At 40.6% G+C, this 26,926-nt stretch overlaps 2 protein-coding genes across 2 annotated transcripts in view; both read right to left on the bottom strand.

Annotated features, from left to right (window-relative positions):
* Nucleotides 1–989: 989 nt before the first annotated feature.
* LOC134365493 (olfactory receptor 1J4) lies at nt 990–1,922 on the bottom strand. The gene has a single exon (XM_063081619.1). The coding sequence runs from the start codon at nt 1,920–1,922 to the stop codon at nt 990–992; it is 933 nt and encodes a 310-aa protein (XP_062937689.1).
* Nucleotides 1,923–7,969: 6,047 nt separating this feature from the next.
* The window catches only part of LOC134365491 (olfactory receptor 1J2), a 110,785-nt gene continuing 91,828 nt past the window's right edge, over nt 7,970–26,926 (bottom strand). Inside the window, exon 2 of the mRNA XM_063081616.1 lies at nt 7,970–8,906. Coding sequence (XP_062937686.1) covers nt 7,970–8,906 — 937 coding nt within the window. The remainder of the gene's footprint in view (nt 8,907–26,926) is intronic.

Consider the following 26,926-nt stretch of genomic DNA (forward strand, 5'->3'; position numbering starts at 1 on the left):
GGTCAGTGTGGCTTACAAGTGCGATCTGTCTTTTCTAAATATTGTTCTCTTGCAACTATGTGGTGCTGAATCTCAGAAGCATTTGTAATTCTGTTTATTTTAACTAAGTACAGGCCTGAAGAAAGAGACCTCTGTGGACCTTCCATGGATGCTGAACAAGACAGAAGGATACAGAAGATAGAAGATTACTGGGCTCATACTACAAACCTGGGGTCACTAAGCTGAGTAGAAATGATTGTCGGGGAGATAGATAATGAAACGCCAGGTTGAGAGAGGGGCCAAATGAGGTGGGGGCAACAGAAGGCTCCAGGCTTTGGATACTTTCTTTGTCTTTCTCTTTCCCTACCTGGATTGAGCCTGTATCTTGACTGAAATTCATATGTGCAGTCAGAAGGCTTCATAGACAACTGGTCTGAAAGTGAACTGCTGAATAAAAGTCATCGTGGCCTAGAAGAGTGATCATTGTTCCTAAAAATCAAGAAGAAGCCTCAAGTCCTTAAGTGGAGCAGATGAACTCATAGCAGTGGATAGTTTCCTGGAGCATGGAGGGTGCTGTACAGCTTCTCTGCCTGACCTGCTGTCATCACCACCACCAACAAAAAATTGATAAGAGCACTGAATGCGAAGTGAGGAAAGGAAAAGAGACACTTTACAAATTCCCAGTTCTGCCACCTTTCTATGCCATGGGATCCCTGTTAGCCAACATCTTCCAACAATGTGTAAGAACTAATAAATGTCCAGGAAATAAGAGATGAGACTAAATTTTGAATGTAATAGGTAAGAGCAATAACCAATAATATCAACTCAGAATTCACAATTGATACTAAGTAGTTGCAAAGAAAAGAGAGAATAACTATAAAAGAATGCAATTCAAGTAATCAAATATTTACTGAGAACTTATTCCATGCTGGGTCCAAGATGAGGGATCTAGCATTTGGAGATGTGTGAATACATGTGTTTATTATAGAGAACAGCAGATGTCATTGAGATTAGATTGTTGCCCTGTTGAAGAGTCTTTCCAGGGCCCCCTTCATGTCTCTGTTCCTCAGGCTATAAATAAAGGGATTTAGCAATGGGGTGACCACTGTGTACATCACAGAAGCAATTACATTCTTGTCACGGGAGGTGCTGGATGAGGGAAAAAAATATAGTCCAATAATTGTGCCATAGTACAGAGATACGACAGACAGGTGGGAGCCACAGGTGGATAAGGCTTTGCAGATCCCGTTGGTAGATGGAACCTTCAGAATGGTGGCCCCAATGCGTCCATAGGAGATCAAGATGCATATTAATGGTAGAGTAATAACTGCTACTCCCACTGTGAAAATGACCAGCTCATTGAGGGAGGTGTCTGAGCATGAGAGCTTGAGTAGGGCAGCAAGGTCACAGAAGAAATGGGGGATAGTGTTGTCAGCACAAAAGGACAGTTGAGCCAGGAGGAGAGTATGAGACAAGGCACTGGTACAAGAGAGGATCCAAGACACAACTACTAGTAAGGTACACAGTCCCTGTCTCATGATGGTGGTGTACTGGAGGGGATGACAGATGGCTACATACCGGTCATATGCCATTGAAGTGAGAAGGAAATTGTCCAGATCAGTGAAAAATATGAAAAAATACATCTGTGTTATGCACCCTGCATGGGGGATGGATTGATCTTGACTCTGCATGCTTATTAACATCCTTGGGACAGTGACAGATGAAAAGGAGACGTCAGTGAGGGCCAGGTGGCTGAGGAAGAAGTACATGGGGGTGTGGAGGCGAGAGTCCAGCCTGATGAGCAGCGTGATGAGCAGGTTCCCCAGCACCGTGGTCAGGTACATGCCCAGGAACAGGGCGAAGAACACGCCCTGCTGCTCCGGCAGGATGGGGAGCCCCAGGAGGAGGAACTGGGACACGCGGCTCTGGTTCTCCCTCCTCATGCTGCTCTTCTCTCTGTTGGGAATGGACAGACATTCAAAAAAGCAGAAACAAACAAATGTTGATTTATAGCAGGTAGATGAAAATGAGATCCCTTCTGTATGAATGTGCCAATCGCTGTCTGTCTGCATTGCTGTATTCCTTTAAATCATTTAAAGTGGATGGTATTATCATGTAAAATGAGAGAATTTGACAGCAGTAAAGAGAGTTTGATACAGAAGGGAAGCGAGCTCCTTTGGCAGTTTTCACCATCTAGGGCAGAGGCCACACAAACCAAGTCATTATTTGCTGCTGTGTCTGGTCAGTAAAGATAAGCCTTGCACTGTCTTAGCAGAGGGATATTAAGTTAAAATCTTCCCAATTTCTCTTCTATCTCCACACTTTTAAAAACAATCATTAGGATAGTCTTGAGATTTCAAGCTATAAGATATTGAACTTTTGAAAAGTGACTTCAAAATCCATTAAGAAATAAGTATAAGGAGTAAGTGTCAATAACATATACTGCAAAGGAGACTGGATCCAAAAATAAATAGCTAAATTTTTCCTTACATATAAAGTTGTTGAGAAAAGAGACATATTCATTGATTACAATATCACTGCTATAAAAAAGTGAAAATATTGTCTGCAGTTATATATTTATTACCACTAATCATGTTTATCAGTCTCTTTGAGATTATTCTCAAGTCTCCTCCTGATTCAAGGAGCTCTCATGATACCACAAAAATCCACAACCCATAACAGAAAGACTTTTTATCAAGAGAAGGCAAAGAGAGGGACCAGTGATATGCCCCTTCCCCTAAAAAAGCTTCCTCATTTGGGCTCCTGGCATCTTGAACTACAGCACCCACTAACCAGCTCCATCAAAGTTCCAGATATATCCAGGTCCCCCTGGTCATCAGTACCAAGTATATTACAAAATCTGTGTCCTTCTCCAACAGCCGCTATCTACTCATTAAGCATTCTAAAGCCTACGTTACCAAATCCTACAAGGCAACCAGGAAAAAGTGTTGAAGATCTTACTGTGTCTTAATAAAAAAGTTCATTTTAAGCCAAAAATAAATGCCAAATGCCTATTACATGTGCCTACATATAGTAAGTAAATGCAAGATGTTAGGATTTTGTTATAGTAGTTCTTAATTGGAAGGAAATGTAGAAGAGCTTTATACAGGCTAAAGTTAGGCTTAAAATCCTTTGCTACTTTAAGCTGATGAGGTGAGTATACTCCTTTCCCATATGAGTGTACCAGCCTCCCTTTTAAACTTACCAAAAAGCAACCCACATAACCGAGTTCTGAATGGGCCAGTAAAAAAGACAGGCAAGAATGCCTGGGCCAGTTTCTCAGTCTGTCTCTGCTCTCTCAAGCATTTGGACAGCTCTTTGGGGCTGTGACCTTAAGAATTTAGCCCTGTGGCAGAAGGCAGTGTGGCTGTATTGAGAAAAACATTGTAATTAGATATAGATTCAAATCTTGGCAACATAACTTTTTATTTGTAAGTTCTGGGCAAGTGACCCAGTTTGTCTGAGTCTCAGTTTTCTCTAAACTGAAGATAAGACTATGAACCTAAGTCATGAGCATATTGTGAATATTAATAACATTTGTAAAGAGTGATTGCAGATAATTGACACCAATGAATATTAGTTTCCCGCCCTCCATTTTATGAGAATACTTTACTTCTCCCTCCTGAACGCCCACTCCCCTCAAAGGCAGATACCGAGCAGAGTTCAGGTGCCACAAAGCCACTTCCTCATGAGATTATGATGCAGGCAAATGCCACAGAAGCAAAGACGAAGTTAGGCCTATGGGCAGAATACATCCACATCTTAGAGAATGACGACTCAGATGTCCCACCAATCTCAACTTCTCCCTCTTTCCCATTCTCTCTGGTTTCCCTCATGCTACGTAAATAAGGTTATTCCTCCCTGAACTTGTTAACTTATCCAGTCTACGGGATTTAGCGTTTTAATCAAATCCCCTGGATTCAGTTCAGGCATGCCTTTTTTTTTTTCTTTCTGCATAAGTTCCATGTAAAGATCATATGCAGACTCTCCCTCCATGACATCTAGACTTCTGATCAATAATACCCTGACCACTGCTTGCTGGTAACTGATATTTCCTTGACAGTGAGATTATGTGCTGTAGAAGGCCAGGTGCAGACTTTGGAGTCAGACAGAAGAGATTCAAATCACCTCTCCATCATCTGCCAGCTATATGTCTTTGGGCAAGGTATTTTACCTCTTGAAGCTTCAGATTTTCCTCCGTGAAATTGGGGTAATAATCCCTAAATTATAGTAAGAATTAAATAAGATAATTTATGTAAAATACCTCAGCCATAGAAGGTTTTCTGTATGAGATGACATCTATTAAATATAAAGCTCAAAGATCTTGAGAAGAAACTGTGTCTTATCTTCAGTGGAACCCAGCAAAGAGTACTTGTGGTAGTAGATCTCTCCTGGACCCAAGATTCCATGCCTTGGAGGAAGGTGTGGGACTACCATAGGGATTACAGGCAGGAAATCATCAAACAGATTCTAACAAGGGGCGGCAGTATGGGTGCTATATAAAGGAAGAAAGGAACCAAAGCTCTCTAGCTAGAAGTGTCCTTTAACATACTTTCAGGTCAAAGTAGTAGTGCTATCTAAAGGGGAGGGAATGGTCAGGGACTTTGGAGAGAAACATTAAAGAGGGCTGGTAAACACTGCATGCACTGAATAAGCACACTTCTGATGCCTACAATGTGAATGGTAAGATGGGACCCCTGGCCTGGATGTGTGGATGTGCCCACCAATTTATGTAACCAGCTGTTTCAATTCCTCATTTCCCGAAGGCTCAGGGTTAAAGTCAGGAGAGTAACTGGCCAGTTGTGATTGCTGCATCCCTTTTTCATGAACTAGGAATAAGAAATGACATCAGCAGGAGCACAGAGAAGTGCTGAACACCTGTACACACACACACACACACACACACACACACACACACACACACACACACACACACACCTGCTTTGATGAAGGATGCCCGGTTCTGCTCTGAACTTTATGCTCAAGTTATACAGCTCCTGGGAGTATGGGCTGGTTACTCCGCTTTTCTCTAGGAAACCCAGAGGCCAGATTTAGCCTACAACTTCTGTGGTCCTAAACCTCTCAGTGACATCAAAGAGGAACAACATGAGCCTGGAGCTTACTGCACAATTCACCAGCCTCAGAAATGGAGATGTGAAGATTCTACTCTACCCACCAGGGAGAGGACTCAAGGGGACAGGGCACCAAGCTTGTGGTTAGAGACATGCATTAACTGCTGTTTTCCTCTTACTCCCTCCAGGACAGATGCCCTAGGGCAGTGGTCCCTAAACTTTGATGTTCATCAGAATCACCCTGGGAGCTTGTTAAAGGTGCAGATCCAGAGATATTCATTCATGAGTCTGAAGCAAGGTAATTCTGAGGCAAGTGCCTCCTAGGGCAGACTTTGAGGAAACAGTGTACTTAGGAAGAATGTCAAGGTTCATGCTTTGTGAATGTGAGCCCAAAAGGAGATGGTGACAGACCTCCCCTGCCGGATACAGGTGTCCCCTAGTTAGGTATTAGTTTGAGATGTGGATAGAGATTTTCCTCCCAAGTGTTAATTCTTTTTTGGTTTGCTGCTTATAAAATTAAGCGTGATGGAAATTCAAATAATATAGGCATAACAATAAAGAAGAAAGTCAAAGTAACTCACCCTTCCATTATTTATTTTTTATCTTTCTGAAATGGCTTTTATTCATAAACATACACGTTTACATAAATGGAATTTATTTTATAGTACTTTATAGCTTTCATTTTCTATAATAATTTATTGTGACCATATTTGCATTCCTACTTATGTGCATATCGATACACACAAATTTTAAATTTTTAGTCACTCTTCTATTAAATTCATACAAAGTTTCACTATGAAACTTTATTAAAGACTGTACAGTGCTTTGAAAGCATCTCTTTTGTCATTTGTCTGAAACAGTTTACTATTTCCAAAAGCATCCATTATAATGGGCTTTATTATTTCGGTTCCTCAGTGCCTGTGGCTTGCTCTTTTGAAAAGAGAAGAATGCAACGATGAAAATGCCTGTGAAAATCCATGAACAATGGAAGTTCAGGTTGAACGCTGTGGAAAAGGAGGCAACAACGCCAGATTGTTTTCACTCACCTGTAGCCCTAGGTCATGGGATGAAATTAGATAAATAACAGAGGAAACTTGCTGTAGAAATATTTCACATATATACCAAATATAAAACTCCTTCAAAATGAACAAGAATTTCTATCCTCACACCTCAAACAGATTCTAGTTTAAGGCCTCAACATAGCCTCCAATGTCATTCCAGCTCTTGCTTACGTTACCAATTAGGCTTATATTTATGTACAAAATTCGGCAAGCATATTGCATTTTGCATAGGGCAGATGCCAAGAAAAAAAAAGAGGGCAAAAGACTGGGGTAAACATAGCAATAATACGGATTGGATTCAAGACACATGCTGTCTTATGGGCTATGTCAAGAAACACGGCAAATTAAATGAGGCTTTTTAGGAATAAATGACATCGTTTAACATAAAATTGTTCAATATCCTGCTGAGAACTCAAGTGTCCTTTGTGGTTTACACCTTTTCTGAAATCATCTAGTGCTTTCAAACCAAGGTACAATTTATTGTGCATCATGTGTGAAATAATCATTTCAGTTAGTTCAAAAGTATAAAAATACGTTATTTAGAGTTATTATGGCACATGTGAATATGCCCCCAATCCATAAGGACAATCAGAGCATTTTGAGTGACATTAGCAAAGTCACAAGTCACACTGAAATTCCACAAGGCTTAATGAAAATAAGGAGCCACAGAGGGACACGGGATGTAATTTTTTCCCAAAGTTTTGGTTTTATTTTCACTGAACATATAGTTTGGTCTTACGTTAGAGATTGAAGAAAGAAATTTACTGCAGTCAGAATTAATATGAAAATATCAACACAAATTACTGATTTCTCTATTACTAAAATAACTTAAGCTGTCTCTGGCTTCACCCCACCTACTACCGCAATTTATGGAAGGTGTTATAAATGTGCGTTCCACAACTTCTAAGATTTAGTTCACAGTTCTGTAGCATCAGCTTCACGTGGCAGAAATGCAAACTCTTGGGTCCCAGCTCAGAACTACTGAATCAGCATTTGTAATGGTAGATCCCAGAAACAGTGTTTTAACAAGCTCCCCAGGAATTCTTATGCACAGTAAAGTTTGTGAAGCTTTACTTTTCATTCTTCATTTGGGAAGGCAGGATGCCCAGGAAGGATAGTCAGTGTTGAATCTGCAGTGGCATTTGTAGGAAAACGATGATGCCTTCAGAGAGTTGGCTCTCTAATTTGGTTATATTTCAAATGAGGCCAGCATGAAGCACTTTTTCATTAAGAACTGAATATGAGGACTGAGCAATATCAACCACACAGCATTGGCAAAGGGGTAGTCCCTGGCGCAGTCTTGATCTCCTACAGGACCCTCAACCTTCAGAGCTGTTCTTATAACATTTGACACCATGGACAGAGAATAATACATTTTCTTTTATTTAAGTGGCAAGAAGTTTGAATTCTTTGATTTCAGTAGATCCAAAGAAATAAAAAGAAAACCTGTTTAGTCAGCATGAGAGAGAATAGTGAAATAATATAGCTGATTTTGTAGATTCTGTGTTGGGTTAAAGCCTGTGAATATGGGTCAATAATATGAATCTCCAAAAATTCTCCTCAAATAAGGGATAACTGAGCTGTATATTTGTGTTATTTATGCCTATCCCCCCAAGTTGCAGAAATATGTAATAAAATTAATTTAACATTTGTTGGTCAAAAGCTATTTATAAAGGAGAGCACTGCTAACAGGAGAATGAAATCCTGGTTGACAAATACTTACCAAGTATATCTAACATGTCATCATTTGTTTTAGGACTTGAGAACATAAAAGGTTTAGAGACACATTCAAATGGAAAGTCAAATACATGAGGTTAACCAAAATGAGGTTCTGATTTTTAAAAAGGTCAGATGTCACTATGAGAAAAACGTTCTACTGAGGAGTTTCCCAAGGGCCTCTTTCATGTCCCTGTTCCTAAGGCTGTAAATAAAAGGGTTCAGCATGGGTGTGACCACAGTGTACATGAGAGCCACAATGATGTCCTTGTCAATGGAATGGCTTAATGTTGGGAAAAGGTATTGCCCAAATATTGCCCCATAATACAAAGACACCACAGAGAGATGAGAGCCACATGTGGACAATGCTTTACAGATCCCTTTGGTAGAAGGGACCCTCAGGATGGCGGACCCAATGTAACCATAAGATACCAGAATACATATGAATGGCAGGGTTATGACCACCACCCCTACTGTGAACATGACTAACTCATTCAGGAAGATGTCTGAGCAGGACAGCTTGAGCAGGGCACCAAGGTCACAGAAGAAGTGGGGGACAGTGTTAGCTGCACAGAAGGACAGCCGGGTCAGGAGAAGGGTGTGGGAGAGGGAGCTGGCACAGGATAGGAACCAGGATATAATCACTGATAAGACACACAGCTCTTCCCTCATGATGGTGGTGTAATGGAGAGGGTGGCATATGGCCACATACCGATCGTATGCCATGGATGTAATAAGGAAGCTGTCCAGGTCGGTAAAAAATATGAAAAAATACATCTGAGAAATGCACCCCACATAGGGTATCGATCTGTACTTAGTCTGCATGTCCATCAACATCTTGGGGACAGTGACAGATGAGAAGGAGACGTCAGTGAGGGCCAGGTGGCTGAGGAAGAAGTACATGGGGGTGTGGAGGCGAGAGTCCAGCCTGATGAGCAGGACAATGAGCAGGTTCCCCAGCACCGTGGTCAGGTACATGCCCAGGAACAGGGCGAAGAACACGCCCTGCTGCTCCGGCAGGATGGGGAGCCCCAGGAGGAGGAACTGGGACACGCGGCTCTGGTTCTCAGGCCTCATGCTGCTCTTCTCTCGATTGGGGATAAAAAAAAAAATTGTTAAAAACCCTAGGGCCTCTGAAATAATCATTTTTACAGTCATATTAAAAAGATATGTGTTTTACTTCAGAAAAGCGGAAAACACAACATTTTTCTCACATTTTTCCTTGTATGTTGGTACATAAGGAAACTAGAAAAATTATTGATGAAACAAGTGCTAATAAAACCAGCATTTCTTGGTTCGACAACAAAATAGAACTCTTGCACCTGTGACACCGAAGACTAAACTGTGGAAAAAAGCATTTCCGCCAAGTTATTGCCCCAGGAAATTTCTGTGGTGAGTATCCCAAATCATCCATCATGGCACAGCAACCATTAGAATATTTGGCTTCAAAATCTATTGTTAAATTTCAGGTGAGAGCAACCTTTTCAAATAAAAGAATGCAAAGAATAGTGTCATATTCTTCGAAGAACAGTCATCCATATGCATACAGTTTTATTTGTTTCAGTTCAGCAGATGTTTCCTAAGAAATTCTGGATTGTTGTGATAAGCAGAATATGACCCCCCACAGATGTCCACGTCCTAATTTCCAGAACCTGTAAATATGTTATGGTACATGACAAGGGGGAATTAAGGTTGCAGATAGAATTAAGGGGTGCTAATCGTATGACCTCAAAATAAGGAATTATCTGGGTTGGCCTGATGTGTTCATGAGACCTTAAATCAGAGTCAGAGAGAGATTTGAAGATGTTATGCTGTTGGCATAGAAGATGGAGAAGAGTAGCCATGAACCAAAGAATCCAGTGGCCTCTAAAATACGGAAAAGGCAAGAAAACTAATTCTGCTTTAGACCCTCCAGAAGGAATGCCAACAATTTGGTTTTAACCCAGTGAGACCCATTTCAGACTTCTGACCTCCAGAACTGTGAAATATTAAATCTGTGGACTATTTTAAAGCCACTAAGTTTGTGGTAATTTTTTAGAGCAGTAACAGGAAACTGATACATCAATATTTTAAAGACTTCAGCTATATCCAAATATTCTGGTTATTTGGGTAAGAATACTCAACAAAATGGACATGCCCTTCCCCAGCTCCACTCTGCATACAACAAAACAGAGTAATTGCTAATTCCTACCTAACAAGTAGGCAAATGAGGTTGCTGTCTCATTAGAAACATTTGTCACGAATCAGAAAGAAGACCTCTGTCCTAGAAAAAATCTCAAGATTGTCTTTTCATTTGATAAGAAAAGGAGAGAGTTAGAGAGGGCTCTTACTCAAAGCAAAAATTCAGCAGAAGAAGGCAAACCAGTGGCAGGTTTCAAATCTTCTGATTTTTAAACATAACTACATAGACTTCATCCCAATGCCTTGAAGGTGTCCTTGCCCTAATGTACATACTGAGATGGGTCAGTAAACACAGTGCTAAAAGTGTCAGGCCCAGACCTCTTCCTTTTTCTAGTGCTAGCCACGGAGTGATGTATTCTTTCTGTTCCCTGTCACTCTCTCTCTTCCTGCACATACTTTGGAGGCAGCGTGAGATGGAAGAAAAAGCCACAGGTTTTGCATTAAGATAGGCTTGGCTCATAATCATAGTTAGGTTATGATATTCTCATTCTGTAGAGGTTTTTTAACCTTTGAGACTCTCAGAAACATGAGGACCTTTAAACAACATGTAATTATGCCCCATGAGGTTATTGTAAAGATGACATCAGATGACATGTGAAAAGCCCTCAGAACATTTTCTTGCATAATACTCAGTCAACATTGGTTCTCTTCCTTATACAATTAAAGACAAAATGCAAATCTACCCAGAGAGGGACATGAGGAACTTACATTCTTTTACATCCAGGAGAAAATGATTCAGATCAATTCCTTTGCCAGACTCTGAACGTTGATACTGTGGAAGAAGATGTGGAATTGAGTATAGAAATTACTGGCAAAAATCAAGATGGCAAACCAGGAGCAGCAACACGGAACATACTTGAACACAGAGGAAAACATTCTGCTGGAATTACCATTCAGGCTAGTGGGAGACAGGCTCTATTTACCAAGGGGAACAGAACAGAAAACTCACGAGAGAGGCTTGTTCTCACCGAAGTAGCTTATATTCTGACACCCAACAGCTGAATGCAGTGCCTGTGTCCCAGACTGTGTTTGGAGATGGGCTGAATGACCAGTCCTTCAGGGTAACTGTGTATTCAGCAGGAAGTAAAAAAATGACATTGCTTACCCTGATCCCAGCCTCCTACCCCTTCCCCCCTTGATGACCCCACCTCACTTCATCCTTCTTTACAACTTCAGGTGCCCTGCTATTGCTTCAGGGGCCATGACTTTTATCTGGACAATTCTTACACAGGCAGACATCAGGGACTAAATAAGTGACACTCTGGACAGACATCTGTCCTTAGAAAGCACATGCACTCATTCAACAACTGGACCTTTGAAACCGACTCTGGGTAAGGCCCTGTACTAGAGGGTTGTCCTGAAAAACAGACAGGAATAATGCTAGTCATTGAGGAAAAAAAAATCCCTCATTGTGGCAACTGGATATTTTTTATAGCCAGTGGAGGGGACATTGTGGGAGTTTAGGAGGTCTTCCCCAAACTCCTGTTTGAAACGCCAAAACAGGTTTGGAATGCCTGACTCTGTGCTGTTCAAATCTGCTTTTCTATGTCAGGATCTGAGGCAGATGAAATTCCTCCCGTATGTCTGTCCCTACCTCTTCATCCACTTTTCTCTCTTTTGCTTCTTTCTTTCATTCTGTCTTTCTGTTTACCTCTTCTCTTTATTTTTATTTCTCATTTTCTCCTTCCTCTTCTCTCAATCCTCAGTCTCTGTCTCTATATCTCCACTCTTTTCTCTCTCCACGTCTCTCCATTCATTCTCTCTCTTATTCTGTTTTTGTTTATCTCTCCCTTTCTTCTCCTCCGTGCCAATGTCTGCCTTCTGATTTTTCCTCTTCTATATGCATGTATGAGCCCATCTGTTGTTGAGGGAAAAAAATAAATACCTGTTTCATTCCCAATACTGACCTTGCCTGCATGTATGATCCAGTGTTTGGTGGGTGTTTCTTGAGGTTCTCTTTATGGGACGTAAAAACCAGCTTCCATGATCCTAGACATTCCTTAGGCACCAAGAAGAAAAGCTACAGTCCAAACTCTCCCTCCTGTCTACCATCCCCAGCTCTATGAATGTGAGAGTATAACTAGCCAGGAAGAGAATCCCAGGGGATAGGGAGTAGAACTTATAAGTTCCAATTAAAGATATTCATCAAACTTGGGTTAATTGCCCAATTTTCCCCTGATTCCTCTAAGAAAGTTGTCTTATGGGAGGAATATTTGTCCTGGGAACCTTAGAAGATGAGCCCACAGAGAAGGATCTCAAGGCACCCTCAGTTTCCCTTCTGTCCTATCCTCTCCTTCCTGGCCTTAATCACACTTTGATATGGGATAAACTCCAAGCAGGTTGGGGAAAAAAAAAAAAAAAACACACTACCTCCAACCACATCCAAACAGAAAGCCACATGACTGGGTGGCCTCTGGGAATTTGGGTAGAACCATATCCCACTCAGAAGGATCTTATTGGGCCTTACCCACGAGGTAGACCAAAAGAAGTGACTTTGTGTTTTTCCCTCATCATTATGAAATGCAAAGGGGGAAGAGGCAGGGATAATCACATTAACAAATATTTTATTGTTTTGATGGCAAACTTAGGTACAGTTATATCAAATAAAAATAGTTTTCGAGGAAGGAATAAAAAGAAGGAAAGAAGGAAGGAAGGAAGAAAGGAGGAAGGTGGGGAAGGGAGAGAAGGAAAGGAAAGAAAACTAAACAAACAAAACAAACTTGCAAATAGAAAAAAAATGTTGACACACCAAATCCAGAAAAATTGACTCAAAATTGAAAATTTCAGGTTCTTTGAAATTAATCTTCTAAAGAGAATGATCATTTACTGTGCTATTTGTTGTGTTTCTTAGGAGTGAGATATATAGGACAAATAAAAGAAGTACTTAGAGCTTGAGATAATAATGTCTGAGAGTTTATTTTGGACTTTTTGAAATCTGGGTTTAAGAGGCGGTAGATACAGTGAAGCTTGTGTCTGGGTGGCTTCTTTCTAGATGTGGTGACCCTATCTTACCGCCACAACTTCATGTACCTTGTAGCAGAGGGATGCAGAGACTCTGTCAACTCAGAATTGTTGAAATACGACAGTATTCTAGTCAAAAGTCTGGGAAAACTATCGGTCAGTAGTAGCTTAGCAAACTCAAAGTAGGCTGTAAAGTAGATTAGCTACAGGCACTGGATCCCCAGGGAAGGACACACCAGACACTCGGTGTACTGGGGAGGGTAACCCCATGAGGGGCAAGCATGCAGGGTGAGCAGACAAGACTCTGATAGAGGATGCATGGAGCTCAGGTACCAGATACAGGAAGCTATGCAAACAGCAGTGTAGACAGAGTACAGTAAAGGTATTTGTGGTGGTTTTGGACAGACTGAAATACAGTGAGTCAGGATAGAGACACCTTGGACCAAGGTCTGACATACTGAAATTACTGCTCTGACCAATTTATCAAATGACTTGATAGACTTCCAGTTTTAAGTAAGATCTAGAACAAGAGAGGATTCTGCAGCTGGTTTAGGCTGTGGTACAAGGGGCAATGCTAATTGGATCATCTGAATTGGCAGAAACCATGGTGCTGGAGGAATCCATGGTAGATAATGGCATCATATGGAGCTTCTGGAAAACTCCAATAGAAGATTTCATTGCAGTGTTTCTGGAGCCAGGAGCTTCTGGCAAGCTACTGGGCCTTTGTAGAGAACATCCAGTGACAGGAACTGAGTATTGTCAGGCTCAAAATTTCATAAGGTCAGATAGGCACGGTAGCCAATTTGGCATAGAGCCTGGGTAGCTCTGGAGAGCAAAAGTAAATTTCAGAAACAGGTTACCTGGTCCCTCATATCATATAATTATTTTGCGTTAATGTCTACCCCTCAGCTCATCCCCATGGCCTCGTGAGGGGTTCCATGCAACCAGCTGAAAAAGGGAAAAAATCTTGGGCTTGGTTCATCAATAGGTTAGGCTACATAAGTCTGTCGGAGCTGAAAATCGACTGCTGCTCCAGTTCAGGCTTGATCGGGATGGCTGGGAACGACAGCGATAGAGGGAAATCCTCCCTGCTTACAAAGCTTTCACACACTATACCTGGTCATATTGTTGCGTAAGTGGCCCGAGGTAACAATATGTGTGGATTCTTTGGCATTGGTGAATGGCTTAGCTGGTTGTCAGGGACTTGAAGGGAGTAAGAATGGAAGTTCTGAGACAAAGAGTATTTTGGGAAACATCAAGTGGATGAACCTATGAGAGTGAACACAAAGCACATGGGTCTTTGTATCATCATTGGCTACCAGAGAACATCCACTACAGAGAAAGTACTGAACAAAAAGATCCACACAATTACTAATCCAGTGGTGGTTAACCACATTCTGTCCTTCACTACACTGGTGTTTGTGCAATGGATCCATCAGTGAAGTCCCATGGCAGTGAAGATAGAGACTATATATGAGTCCAACATGGACTTCCTCTCACCATGCATGACCTAGCTGCTACCACTGCTGAATGGATTGGAACTAGCTGCAGAATCCTCTCTTGGGTTCCATCAAGTCTATCAAGTCATTTGATAAAATGGTCAGTGCAGTATTCCAGGTGTGGTGATAGATTTTGGATGTGTTGTCCCCTCCAAAACTCATGTGGCAATTTGATCCCCAATGTGGCAGAGCTGGAAGCTGTTTGGGTCATGGGGATAGATCCCTCATGAATGGATTAATGCTCTCCCAGGGGGAGGGGGGAGTAATGAGTGAGTTCTTGCTCTGTTAGTTCCCGTGAGAGCTGATTGCTTAAAAGACCCTGGCACCTCCTCTCTCTCTCTTGCTTCCTCTCTCCATGTGATCTGTTTGTATCTTCCAGCTCCCACCACTTTCCACCATGAGTAGAAGCAGCCTGAGGCCCATGCCAGATGCAGCTGTTCCAGAATCATAAGCCAAATAAATCTCTGTCCTTTATAAATTACCCAGTCTCAAGTATTTCTGTTATAGCAACACAAAACAGACTAGTACATGTGGTATGTGCTATCTCCAAAATCTGAAGAGGGCTACCAAGTGCTGTGCTTTTCTCTTAGTGGTTGAAGGTATAAGATGCAATAACTTGTCCTTTGCTTTCCAGTGAGAATCCTGTCTTTCATCTATTCTACTATAAGTGCTACTGTGACCTTTTACCTAACAGCAGATGAGACTGATGTTGAGGTCTCAACATGTTATCATTTTTGGGGGGTACCAACTGGTCACTTGGGAGAAAGTTGATGGTAAAGATATATCCAATACCTTCCAGCCTTGAGCGCAATGATTCATCTTTACTATGATTTATAGATACTCTGATTTTGAATTTTCCTTTCCTGCCCCCCATGCATCGGTCAGTACCACTATTCAAGAGCTCACTTATCATCATGATATTCCACATAATATCATTTCACATAGTGAAGGGGACAGGACAATGTGCACATGGCTATAAAATCCTTTGCTATGATCATACACCACATTATTAAAATAAGATGGCCTGAAAGAATATTGAAAAGTCCTCTTAAAGTTTCAACTAAGATAACCACACGTGGATGATCTTCTGAAGGGTTGAAATCGTGTCCTTCATGGCCATTGTAAGCAGAATGCATTACACCAGGAACTAAAAGGTAGAAGTAGGAGTGGCCCCTCTCAGCACAGCCCCCAGAAGGTACTGGGCAAAAAGATCTCTTGGGGGCATTTGTGCTTCCAGTATCTCCAACTTTTGGCTCTGCTGGACTAGAAGTCCTGGTTCCTTGATACTTCTACCAGGGAACACAGTAACGGTTCCAGTAACCCTAAAGATATGACTACTGCCTGGTCATTTGGATTCCTCATGTCAGTAGACCTGCAGGAAAGAAAAGAGTATCATACTGGCAGGGTAATTGACCCTACTTATCAACTTATTGTGAGAGGATAGGGTTTTGTTACAAAATGAAGGCAGGGAGGAGTACGTCTAGAACTCTGGGGATTCACTGGGGCACTTCTTGATGGTTCCATGCCAGAGTTGCTCTTGCAGCAACCACAGCCTCACAAGGCCTCAGCATCCTCAGAGATGAAGGTCTGGGTTGCCCCCTCAGACAAGTGCCCTAGAACAAGGTGCTTGCTCTAATTGAACAAAGTGAGGGGAATCTAGGATGGCTGGTGGAGAAGGAAGATGATGAATTTAAGTGGCAGCCTTGGGACCAACTGAAGCAGTACAAATTTCATTATGTCCCTCTAATTCTCTTGTGATTTTTTAAGACTGGCCACCATCTTGAAGAATCTTTAGCAGTACGTGAGTGGACCTGAACAGTGCAGAAGGTGAATATAGCATTCTTTGTCAATTCTCCACTCATAACTGTTTCTCTACACTTCCATGCATTCCAGCCAGAACTTCAACTATCAATATTTTTACTGGGCCGAGCCTGTGGCGCACTCGGGAGAGTGCGGCACTGGGAGCGCAGGGACGCTCCCGCCGTGGGTTCGGATCCTATATGGGAATGGCCAGTGCACTCACTGGCTGAGTGCCGGTCACGAAAAAGACAAAAAAAAAAAAAAAAATTTTTTTTATTTCCTTGCTTGATTGCTTTCTCTGGCCACTAGAGCCCAGTTTTATTTTATTTATTTATTATTTATTTATTTATTATTTTTTTTATACATACAGCAGGCCAGGAAATCAACATTGGCACCAAGTGACCACCCCCAGCAGTGCTTAGTTATATACATACAGTCAGGACTGGTACATAAACAACCCAGCTCACTAACCCCTAGGGTGGAAAAATTTGAGATGTGTTAGATTTTAGTGTTTCCCCAGTGGGATTAGTTTCAGGGACCCAGATGATAATTTTGTTGATATATGTCCTTTATTTATAGCCTTACTTTCCCCACTCTCCTATTGTTATTTCTTTTGGTCCCCAGATAAACTACTTGTCCTTATTTCTTGTTTCAGAGTTGGCTTTTGGAGGAGTGCAAGGTGATTAATCTTCTATAATTTAATAGTGATTTTGACCATTTGTTAGGAAATGACATTTCTATCTTCACTATAATTCAGGAAGTATTTTTAAAGAAGTGAACCTCTATGTAACTGATACTAAGGGGTAATAATGCAGAGATAAATCAGATAAAAATCTTGCTTTCTTTTCTGTCTGAATATATTTAGAAAGGATGAGGCCCCATACAGCTGTAGGATATAAACTGTTTGCTTTTTTATTTTTCTGAGTTGTTTGAATTTACTGTATGTTCTGGATACTAATCCCTTACTGGATACGTAGTTTGTAAATATTTTCTCCCAATCTGCAGGTTGTCTTTTTGCTCCATTGATTGTTTCTTTTGCTGCACAGAAGCTTCTTAGTTTGATATAATCCCATTTGTTTATTTTTTTCTTTTGTTTCCTGTGCTTTATTTATTTATTTATTTTTTAAATTTAATTTTATTTTGTCAATATACAATGTGGTTGATTGTTGTGACCTATTACTGAAACCTCCCGCCCCCTCCCTCTCCCCTTCCCTCCCAACAACCTCATATCTGTTTGCTTGTTGTATCAGCTTCAAGGAATTGTAATTGTTGTGTCTTCTTCCCCTGCCAGGTTTATTTGTGTATTTATTTATTTATTTTTAGCCCCCACAAATAAGTGAGAACATGTGGTATTTCTCTTTCTGTGCCTGACTCATTTCACTTAATATAATTTTCTCTAGGTCCATCCATGTCATTGCAAATGGCAGTATTTCATTCTTTTTTGTAGCAGAGTAGTATTCCATTGTGTAGATATACCACAGTTTCCATATCCACTCATCCAATGATGGACATTTGGGCTGGTTCCAACTCTTAGGTATTGTAAATAGTGCTGCAATGAACACTGGGGAACAGGTATACCTTCGACTTGATAATTTCCATTCCTCTGGGTCTATTCCCAGCAGTGGGATAGCTGGGTCATATGGTAGATCTATCTGCAATTGTTTGAGGGACCTCCATACCATTTTCCATAGAGGCTGCACCATTTTGCAGTCCCACCAACAATGTATGAGAGTTCCTTTTCCTCTGCAACCTCGCCAGCATTTATCATTCATAGTCTTTTGGATATTAGCCATCCTAACTGGGGTGAGATGGTATCTCAGTGTGGTTTTGATTTGCATTTCCCAAATGCTGAGTGATGTTGAGCAATTTTTTCATGTGTCTGTTGGCCATTCATATATCTTCCTTTGAGAATGCCTATTCAGCTCCTTTGCCCATTTTTTAATTGGGTTACTTGTTTTTATTGTTGTAAAGTTGTTTCAGTTCCTTGTATATTATGGATATTAATCCTTTGTCAGATGTATATTTTGCAAATATTTTCTCCCACTCTGTTGGTTGTCTTTTAACTCTGTTGCCTGTGCTTTACAGGTCTTATTCGTAAAATCTTTGCCCAGTTCTATGTCCTGAAGTGTTTCCTGCTATGTTTTCTTCTAAAAGTTTTATAGTTTTGGGTCTTACATTTAAGTCTTAATCCATTTTGAGTTGATTTGGTTTATGGTGAGAGATAGTGGTCTAGTCTTATTCTTCTTCTTATGGATCTCCATGCACCCAAATATTGCATTATATTTCATAAATATATACAATTATCATGGATCAATTAAGAAGAAATATGTTTTAAAAAGAAAAAAAATCAGAGACAGAAGTAGATTAGAGGGTACCAAAAACAGGGGGGAAGGAATAATAAGTTATTGTTTAATGGGTACAGAGTTTATGTTTAGGATGATGAAAAAATTCTGGACATAGCTAGAGGGAGTGGTGATGCAACATTGTGGAAGTAATTAATTCCATGCAATTGTTTGTTTAAAAATTCTTAAAATGTCAATCCTTATGTTATATACATTTTACCACAATAAAAAAAAATGGAAAAATTAAATAAATTAAATTTAAAAAACTGTCTGCTAGATGGAATAAGCATTTGCTTATTGGCTGCAAGTTATTTTTAGGAGAGATCCTGTTCCCTGAGGCTTCAGGGACTTGTCCATTGAAGGTTTTGTGCTTCCATTCTTGAGGTTCTATGTGAGGACACTTCATGCCTGTGGTGGCTGGTGGCTGGAGGAGGGCAATCAGCACCAAGACCAGGAAGACTTAGCAGTGGTGCCTATTAGCACCAGCTGCCTTCCTCTTCTTGAAGTTTGTCAGCGCTTAGACTTTTCTTCCTGGATGAGTCTCTTTCCCATAAGATACAGCAACAGTTCCTAAAACTGTCTAATACTTTCATTGCTTATGAAAAATGCATAATTATATAAATTTATGGCAAAAATAAAAAAATATATGTGTATATATATGTATATTATGGAAAAAATATTTTAAGGATACATCAATGCCTCTAATGTTGATAGAAAAATATAGTTTTTGCTAACATTTTGTAGTGCATCCTTCCAGGTTTTTTAAAAAATAATAAACTGCATTTTTGAAAATAGTTGTAAACATGCCTAGATACAATTTCTCTTATGTTCTTTCAAAATTATATCATATGCTTTTCATAAAAACAATTTTAACAGTTACTTAACATTACTTCCAATGGATGGTTACCACAGTGCCTTAACCTTTCCCTTATTGATGGAAACTAGGCTGTAACTAATTTTTATCTCTTAAAATTATACTGTAATTAGGCATCTTTCTGCATAATCTTTTTCAGTTCTGAGCAAAGAGTAGAAACTCTCATATGTCAAAGCTTACACCACCCACTACCAACTCCAGTGACTCCTATTTTGTTACAGGTTTTGGCACCTGGGACACAGTTTACTTCTCCCCTACAATTAGCCTTCAGCACTTGTAGGAATGAACCATTCAGCAACAAGGCATTCTTATTCTTTGATCTCATCTACAATGACCTTGACCTTCACAGCCCTTTAGTCATCTCTTCCTAGCACCATATCATGAAACCTGGAATTGCCTTACTTCAGGAAATATTAAATTTAAACGTTCAATTCTTCGCTCTCTCTCTTTACCTTGTACTCATTATACAGGATATTCGGCCTCATAAATCAATTCAGTCTCTGATCCTGTCCATTTTTTCCAAAATTTGTTTTGCTTTCACTTTACTACCTCTCTGGAATGAATCACACGGTTTTTCACTCTCTTACCAGTTTGCCTAAGAGTTTACCACAATGGCCTTCCACTCAGCCCAGCTAGCAAAGCTTCAGTGCTGGATCAATCCAACTGGCCACCTTCTGCACTTCTGTACTTTTCACTGATTTCTTTTTTTTTTTTTAAACTAGTAACTTTTTTTGTGTGTGTGTGACCGGCCGCACCAAGTGCACCGGCCATCCCTATATGGGATCCAAACCCACGGTGGGAGCGCTGCAGCGCTCCCAGCGCCGCACTCTCCCAAGTGCGCCACGGGGTTGGCCCCTTTCCACTGATTTCTCAATCCACTGTAAACTAGATTCTATTCCCACCACTTGCTGACATTGCACCTGGTCATGTCACCAAAATCCTCCTTAGCATTAAATTCACCAGATGGTTTCAGTACTTAATCTTCGGGTCCCTTACTCCTGTACCTAATATTTTAATATTTTCCTTCTACGTCTTGTTTGTTCTTTGGTGTGTTTTTTGGGACACTCTGTTTCTGCCATTTCCTTAGTCGTCACTATTCCCTGTGGTCTGTGCTCAGTGAACGTTCTTTTTCCTTCCTCTCTCCCCGCCTCCCCTCTTTCTCACCTTTCTTTTTCTCTTTTCTCAACCTTTCTTATTTTTTGCATTTCTTTTTAAGCAATCTTATCTTCTGATAAGTTGATGCCCCTTGAATTTCTATCTCTACCCAAAATATATCCACCTGCCTGCTGAATTTCTTTTCATGCTCAATGTGTTGAAACTTCTCAAACCTGTTTCTCCTTCTGGGTCCCTTTTCCCAGGGAATAGCACAACTGTAACCTCAGCTGTCCAAGCCACAAATTTAGAGAGGTTTTTAAACTCCTTCATCCTCTTCTCTTCATTTCTACAGTCTGATCAAAATCAGCTCACTTTAAAATTACCACATTCGTTAGATTCTGACTCTGAAAGAGACAAATCAATGTAACTGTCTCTAACTCCATTGTTTCTCTTAGACAGACTTCCATAATCTCCTACCTAAATGACTGTGACCACCCCCTAATTCGTCTCCTTGCTCCTGGTCTCGCATCCGCCCCCCCTCCATCCCTGCCCTACCTGTATGTCCTCTGCCTGCTGCAAGCACAGGCTCGTATCCATTTCTCACGTATATTGGTCATTTGTAGAATGACGCTGTCAATCTTCTGATCAAATCCTTCAATGGCTCTCTCTTTCCTTTCGGATAAAGTAAAAATGCTTTAATATGGCTTTCAAGGTTCAGCATGAATCATTCTTGCTAATTTCTCTCGACTCATCCTCAATCTTTTCCTCTGTTGAAGGGTACGTTTCAGCTATTCTAATTTTCCTGACAATAGTTTCCCAAGTTTATCATCCTTTCTCTTCTCCAGGTTTCTTCCTATTCTTCCATCATGCAGGGAGCAGGTGGGCATGGATGCAGCAGGGCCGTGCAGCTCTGTGGAGGCCCGCTGTGGGGGAGGTGGAGCTGCCACCCTACCCGCTGTCAAAGACTAATTAGGAAGTGGTCACAGTCATTTAGGTGGGAGATTATGGAAGTCAGACAGCAAGTGCAGCCAGCTGGGCTGCTGTGGGCTCAGCAGACCAGTGGATTGTGCAGGGTGGATGAATGTGAATGTGGTAAATTGGCTACTGATTGGCAGCTTCCCCACTGAGCAGGTCTGCCTGTTCTTCTCGGGTGTGTGTGTGTGTGTGTGCCATGTGGGTTCAGACACTGGGGTCTCAGTCATTCTGTAAGGCCTAGTCTCCAGGCAGCAGAGGTCATGGTCCTGTAGGCTCTGGTGTGAACACGGTAGAATGAAGATGGGGCCTAAGGATGGAGGGAGTCAGTTGCACTGGCCCCCAGGGCAGGACATACTCTAGCAGTGGGTTCGATTCCACGATGCGACTGTGCTGGAGCTGCTTAGCTCAGGAGGGTGGGGGCGCTCTACCTGAGCTTCTACTGTGAAACCGCACAGATGCACAAACTCCCAGCTACTCTGCAAACTGGGTGTGGGGCCTGTGAGGACTGGGGTACTCTCTCGTGGCAAGGACTGCTGGTGTTTGTCTCAACTTACCTTTTTTCTGTAAATAGAAGACCCACGTGCCTTCGAGCTGGTCCCTGCTGGGATACAGTGGCAGGGGCAGGATGCCTCGCTCTGCTCTCTCTGGTGCTATCCTGGTCTTCCCTGCTCTACAGGGATTTTGTTACTCCCTGGTGCTCTGCAGTGTACTTCTGTAGTCATTCCAGTCAAAATATATTGTTTGTTTTGCTCTCTTTTTGTGGAGGAGGGCAGAGCAGGGAACAAGTGCCAGACAACTTTAGTTGGCCAGTTTGCTCCACCTTCTCCTAATTAATTTTTTTTAAGTCCTTGTTTATATTCCCAAAGGAGTTGCATCTTTAGGATATGGCAAAGGTACATCTCCACTGGGAATATTAAGGGAAATACAGTAATTACTCCTTAATTATCTCTCACCAAACTTGTGGGGTTGGTCCCCTGGCTTCCCAACCTAGCTGGTAAAGGAGGACACCCTGTTGTTGCCTTGGAGCTAATGAAGAAGAGAGAATGTGCCTCGCCCCACTGCAGGCTTGGCTCATGACTTTTCTCCCTAAGACTTATGAAGAGAAAATTAAAAATCAGTTTATACCATGGAGCTGACAGTGTTTGAATTTAACACTCACTGAGCTAGGTAAGGGCAGTGCTTGCAAACTCCGCTCAGCTGTGTGTGTGTGTGTGTGCTCATGGTCTGTTGCAAAATCTTGCAGATGAGTACACTGGGCCAGGCACTTTAAATAATTTCTTCATATCATCTCAGATAATTTAGGTGGCCATAAGTATTACAATTCCTTGGGGTTTGTACTTTCTTCTCTAGAAAAATGTTATCTCTTTCATGGTTTTGCTGAATATCTATCTGGCCTGCATCCCAGCTGTAAGCACATCCTTCCAGGTTTTAAAAATAATATTAATCTGCATTTTTTTGCAAATAGTGAGAATATATATATGTGTGTATATATACATATATATATATACACAATTTCTTATATCCTCTCAAAAATTATGTTATAAGCTTTTCAAGAATCTATTTTACTGACTATATAATATTACTTCCAATGGATGTGTACTATAGTTGCTCTAACTTTTCTCTTATTGATGGGAAATAGTTAGTCCATCAGAAACTTTGGCCAGGATCTTATCTGCTTTTCTATGGAAGCCCTGAGAAATTCACTTTATGGACAACTGTCTTTGTAAGTCCAGTAACTGTTATCCTGGTCTCTCTATTTACTTCCAATCATTTTACTAAAGACTGAAGTAATACACCTAACAAAAGCCTTTTGGGAAACTGCAGATTCCACCCTCTTTTTAATGAGGGTACATATCCAGGTGCCTCTTTTCCATTGAATCATGCTCTGCTGGAGGCAACATAACATGGTAATTAGGAACACGGGTTTGAAATCAGACAAACCCACGGGATGGAGTGGCCTCTCCATTGTTTTCATGACGTATGACTTTAGGAAAATTACTTAACACTTTCTAAGCCCTAGTTTCCATTTGGTTAAATGAGAACAATGCCTTTTTCATCCTGTTTGGCTGATATGATAGAAATTACATGTCAGAGCAGCTGGTCTACATTATTCACACAATAAATATGTGATGAATGAATGAATGATTCCCGTTCTAATTTTCATCATCAGTATTATTGACATTACCATTCAGGCACAAATCTTGACACCATAGATTCTCATTCACCCTTAAACTCTCTAATTTACTTCCTGAAATTCTTGAGTGCTCTCAGGCATCAAGTATTGTCTTACTTGAGGATATATTTAATGAGGGCTTTTAATATAGTGGGAAGAATATAGTCTTTGAAGCCAAGTAGACCTGGGATCAAATGCCAGGCTCACCGTATGCTAGTGCTGTAATATCGGGTAAGTTTCATCACTGAGCCCCAGTGTTGTCTGTAAAGTGAGGATCAGAATGCTTATGTTAAAAGGTTGTGGGAACGAGTGAATAGTATTTAAAAAGCACCTGGTGCAAATTAAGCATTACATCAGCTTTTATTAACAGTGCAACTATTTCTACAGCCCAGCCCTGTAGCAGACATATCAGCAAAATTGGGAAGAAAGTCAATTTTGTTCTCCATGTCCATATACTCTGCTTTTATTCTTCCTGTAATCATAAACCCTCTCCTCTTCCCACTTTGTCTGAGGAAGCTAGTGTCCTCGTTCTGCCATCCAGACTTGGCCCCCAAAACAAACTGCTCTCAGCCATTTCATCTCAGCGAGAGTGTGGCCATGGGGCACTCTCTCTCAGGAATATTGAAGCCTAATCATCAAGCCTAATCTCCAGTTGGAACTCTAAAGTCCTTTTTCTCTTGCTGAAAAAATTTCGGGTATCAGCAATCTATTCAAGGTGGTCTTTTGGGGAGGGATACAGAAGTTTCGATGTTGTTCTGGAAATCACACTACACAGGTGTAGTTTTGCATGTTCACTTGGAAAAAACCACCAACCCAGATAATCTGCAGAATGTCAAGAAACTTAGGAAGAGAGTTCCATTGCTCATTTTCCAAAGTTCATGAAGATTCTGGGATCAATTTTGGGTCCAAGGTACTGGAGTCTGTGCAGAGAAACTTCAGTCTTAGGACTAAGTAGCAAACTCTCTTTCATGAGCTCCTGGAAGACCTAATGGTAAAGCATTCATAAATATTCTGTCTCTGCTTCCATGTATTATATGCAGCCAGTGGCTATTTTGCTGCAGTCACTGAAAGTTATCATTTGACATGAATGTTTACCTACTAGATTAGGTTGGTTCATACTACACTCTTCCTTCCAGTCAGTTGGGGGCTGAGGGAACCAGGACTGGGGGTAAATGCTTGTGTTTTGAATCCAGTTGACAAAGTGACGGTGGGACTTCCAGACCCTGTCTTCTTGTTTCTGCTTCTTTTCTTCACCTCTCGTTGAATAGTGCATGCCTAGGTGGGAATGAACAGTAGAAATCTTTACCCCTTCTTTAAATGGGAGAGAATTTTCAGGGCATGGATTCTGTTCTTTGTTACAGTATCTTAAGGTTAATAACCTCCTTCAATTTGACTAGTTGGCCCAAGAGCAGGAAATTTGGTCTTTGCCATAGGCCAATGGGATAATCTGCCCACTGGCTCTATCGAGTGGCTAAAGTGGTTCCATCAAATTTAATAGTAAAAATTATTTTAATTATTTTAATTGCTGGTGAGAAAACATAGGAATTTCTTAGAAATTGATGGGGGGACAACCCCGTGGCTCACTCGGGAGAGTGCGGCAGCTGGGAGCGCAGTGGTGCTGGGAGTGCCAAGGCCGCGGGTTCAGATCCTATATAGGGATGGCTGGTGCTCTCACTGGCTGAGCGTGGTGCGGGCGACACCAAGCCAAGGGTTGTGATCCCCTTAGCGGTCACACACACACACACACACACACACACACACACACACACAAAAGAAATTGATGGGGAAAAATAGAAAGAGACAGACTGGCCTCCTAACACTAATTATTCCATGAAGTTATTCTTTTTAACATGAAAATATTACATCTTAATGTATAATGCATTAATCCAATTGATAATGCTTTTTATTACAAATTGTATTTACCCAAATCGTTCCTGTTTGACATCCTGTTTCCTAATGAATATACCTCACTTGCTATTCTCTACCTCACCCTTCTCAACCAATAACATTTTCTAGAGAATGTGACCTTAGAAGCATTTATTTTTATTTAGAACTCTATCTTTGTACACAGGCATTGATATTCAAGTCTGTACCCCACAAATATGTATAATCAATTATGTTTCAATAAAAACTGTCTCTCTCTCTATGTAATAGAACTATATCTTAATTATTTGGTATTTCAAAAATAAGTAAAAGTAAAATATAAAGCCTCACATGCCCACCACTTGGCTTTAACAAATGTCGGCATTGTCGCCATGCTTATTGCTGGTCTGTAAAATACACAACCCAGAATGTTACCAGACAAGCCAAGGTTCCATCTTTCCTATCCCCTTTTCCTTCCTCCCTCTATAGGGTTAACCACTATGATAAAGTTCTTTAATACCTTTTTATGCTTTTTAAACATTTTTTGGTACTTTTACCACATGTATGTACCCATAAATAATATGCAGTTGTGCTCAGTGTTTTAATTGATGTATCATACTGTAAGCATAATTTTGCATTTTAACTCATAATTAATGTTGAAATATCTATCTCTGTAGACACATGTGGTATACAGTTCATTCCTTTTTACTGCTGGTTAGAATTGTATGAATATGCTCACATCTGTTTGTCCAGTTTTTGGTTATTAGGCAATTAGGTTTCAGTTCTTCACTGTCACAAACAAAGCTGCAGATAATAATGTACTTTTTTCCCTTGTGAAAAAGTATGAACATTTTTCTACAGCACATGGAGAAAAATGACTATGTCAAAGAGAATATATATTGTCACCTTTATAAGAAATATTTATATAGATGAGCCAATTTAAATAGATGAACCATTTAAATAGTTCATATAAATGAACAATTTAAATAAATGAAACTAAATATCTATCAACAGTGTACGAGAACTTATTTTCTTCACGTGCTTGACAATGCATGGTGTTTTCATATCTATTTTCAAAATTTTATTAATGGTATTCCATTGTTTTAGTTTTCATTTGTCTTATCACTTGGAAAGTGAACCTTCTTTTGATAGTTTTATTGGCCATTCGGACTTAATTTTCTGTGAATTTCTAGTTCAGATTGTTTGCCATATTTTGGTTGAGCTTTTGCATTTTCCTTATTGATTCATAGGAATTCTGTATGAAATTTGAATACTAATTTTTTGCTCATTTTGGGCAGCACATATTCTCCCATCTGTGGCTTTCTCTATGTTTTT

The sequence above is a fragment of the Cynocephalus volans genome, chromosome 17, assembly GCF_027409185.1.
Source record: "Cynocephalus volans isolate mCynVol1 chromosome 17, mCynVol1.pri, whole genome shotgun sequence".
Classification (NCBI taxonomy): domain Eukaryota; kingdom Metazoa; phylum Chordata; class Mammalia; order Dermoptera; family Cynocephalidae; genus Cynocephalus; species Cynocephalus volans.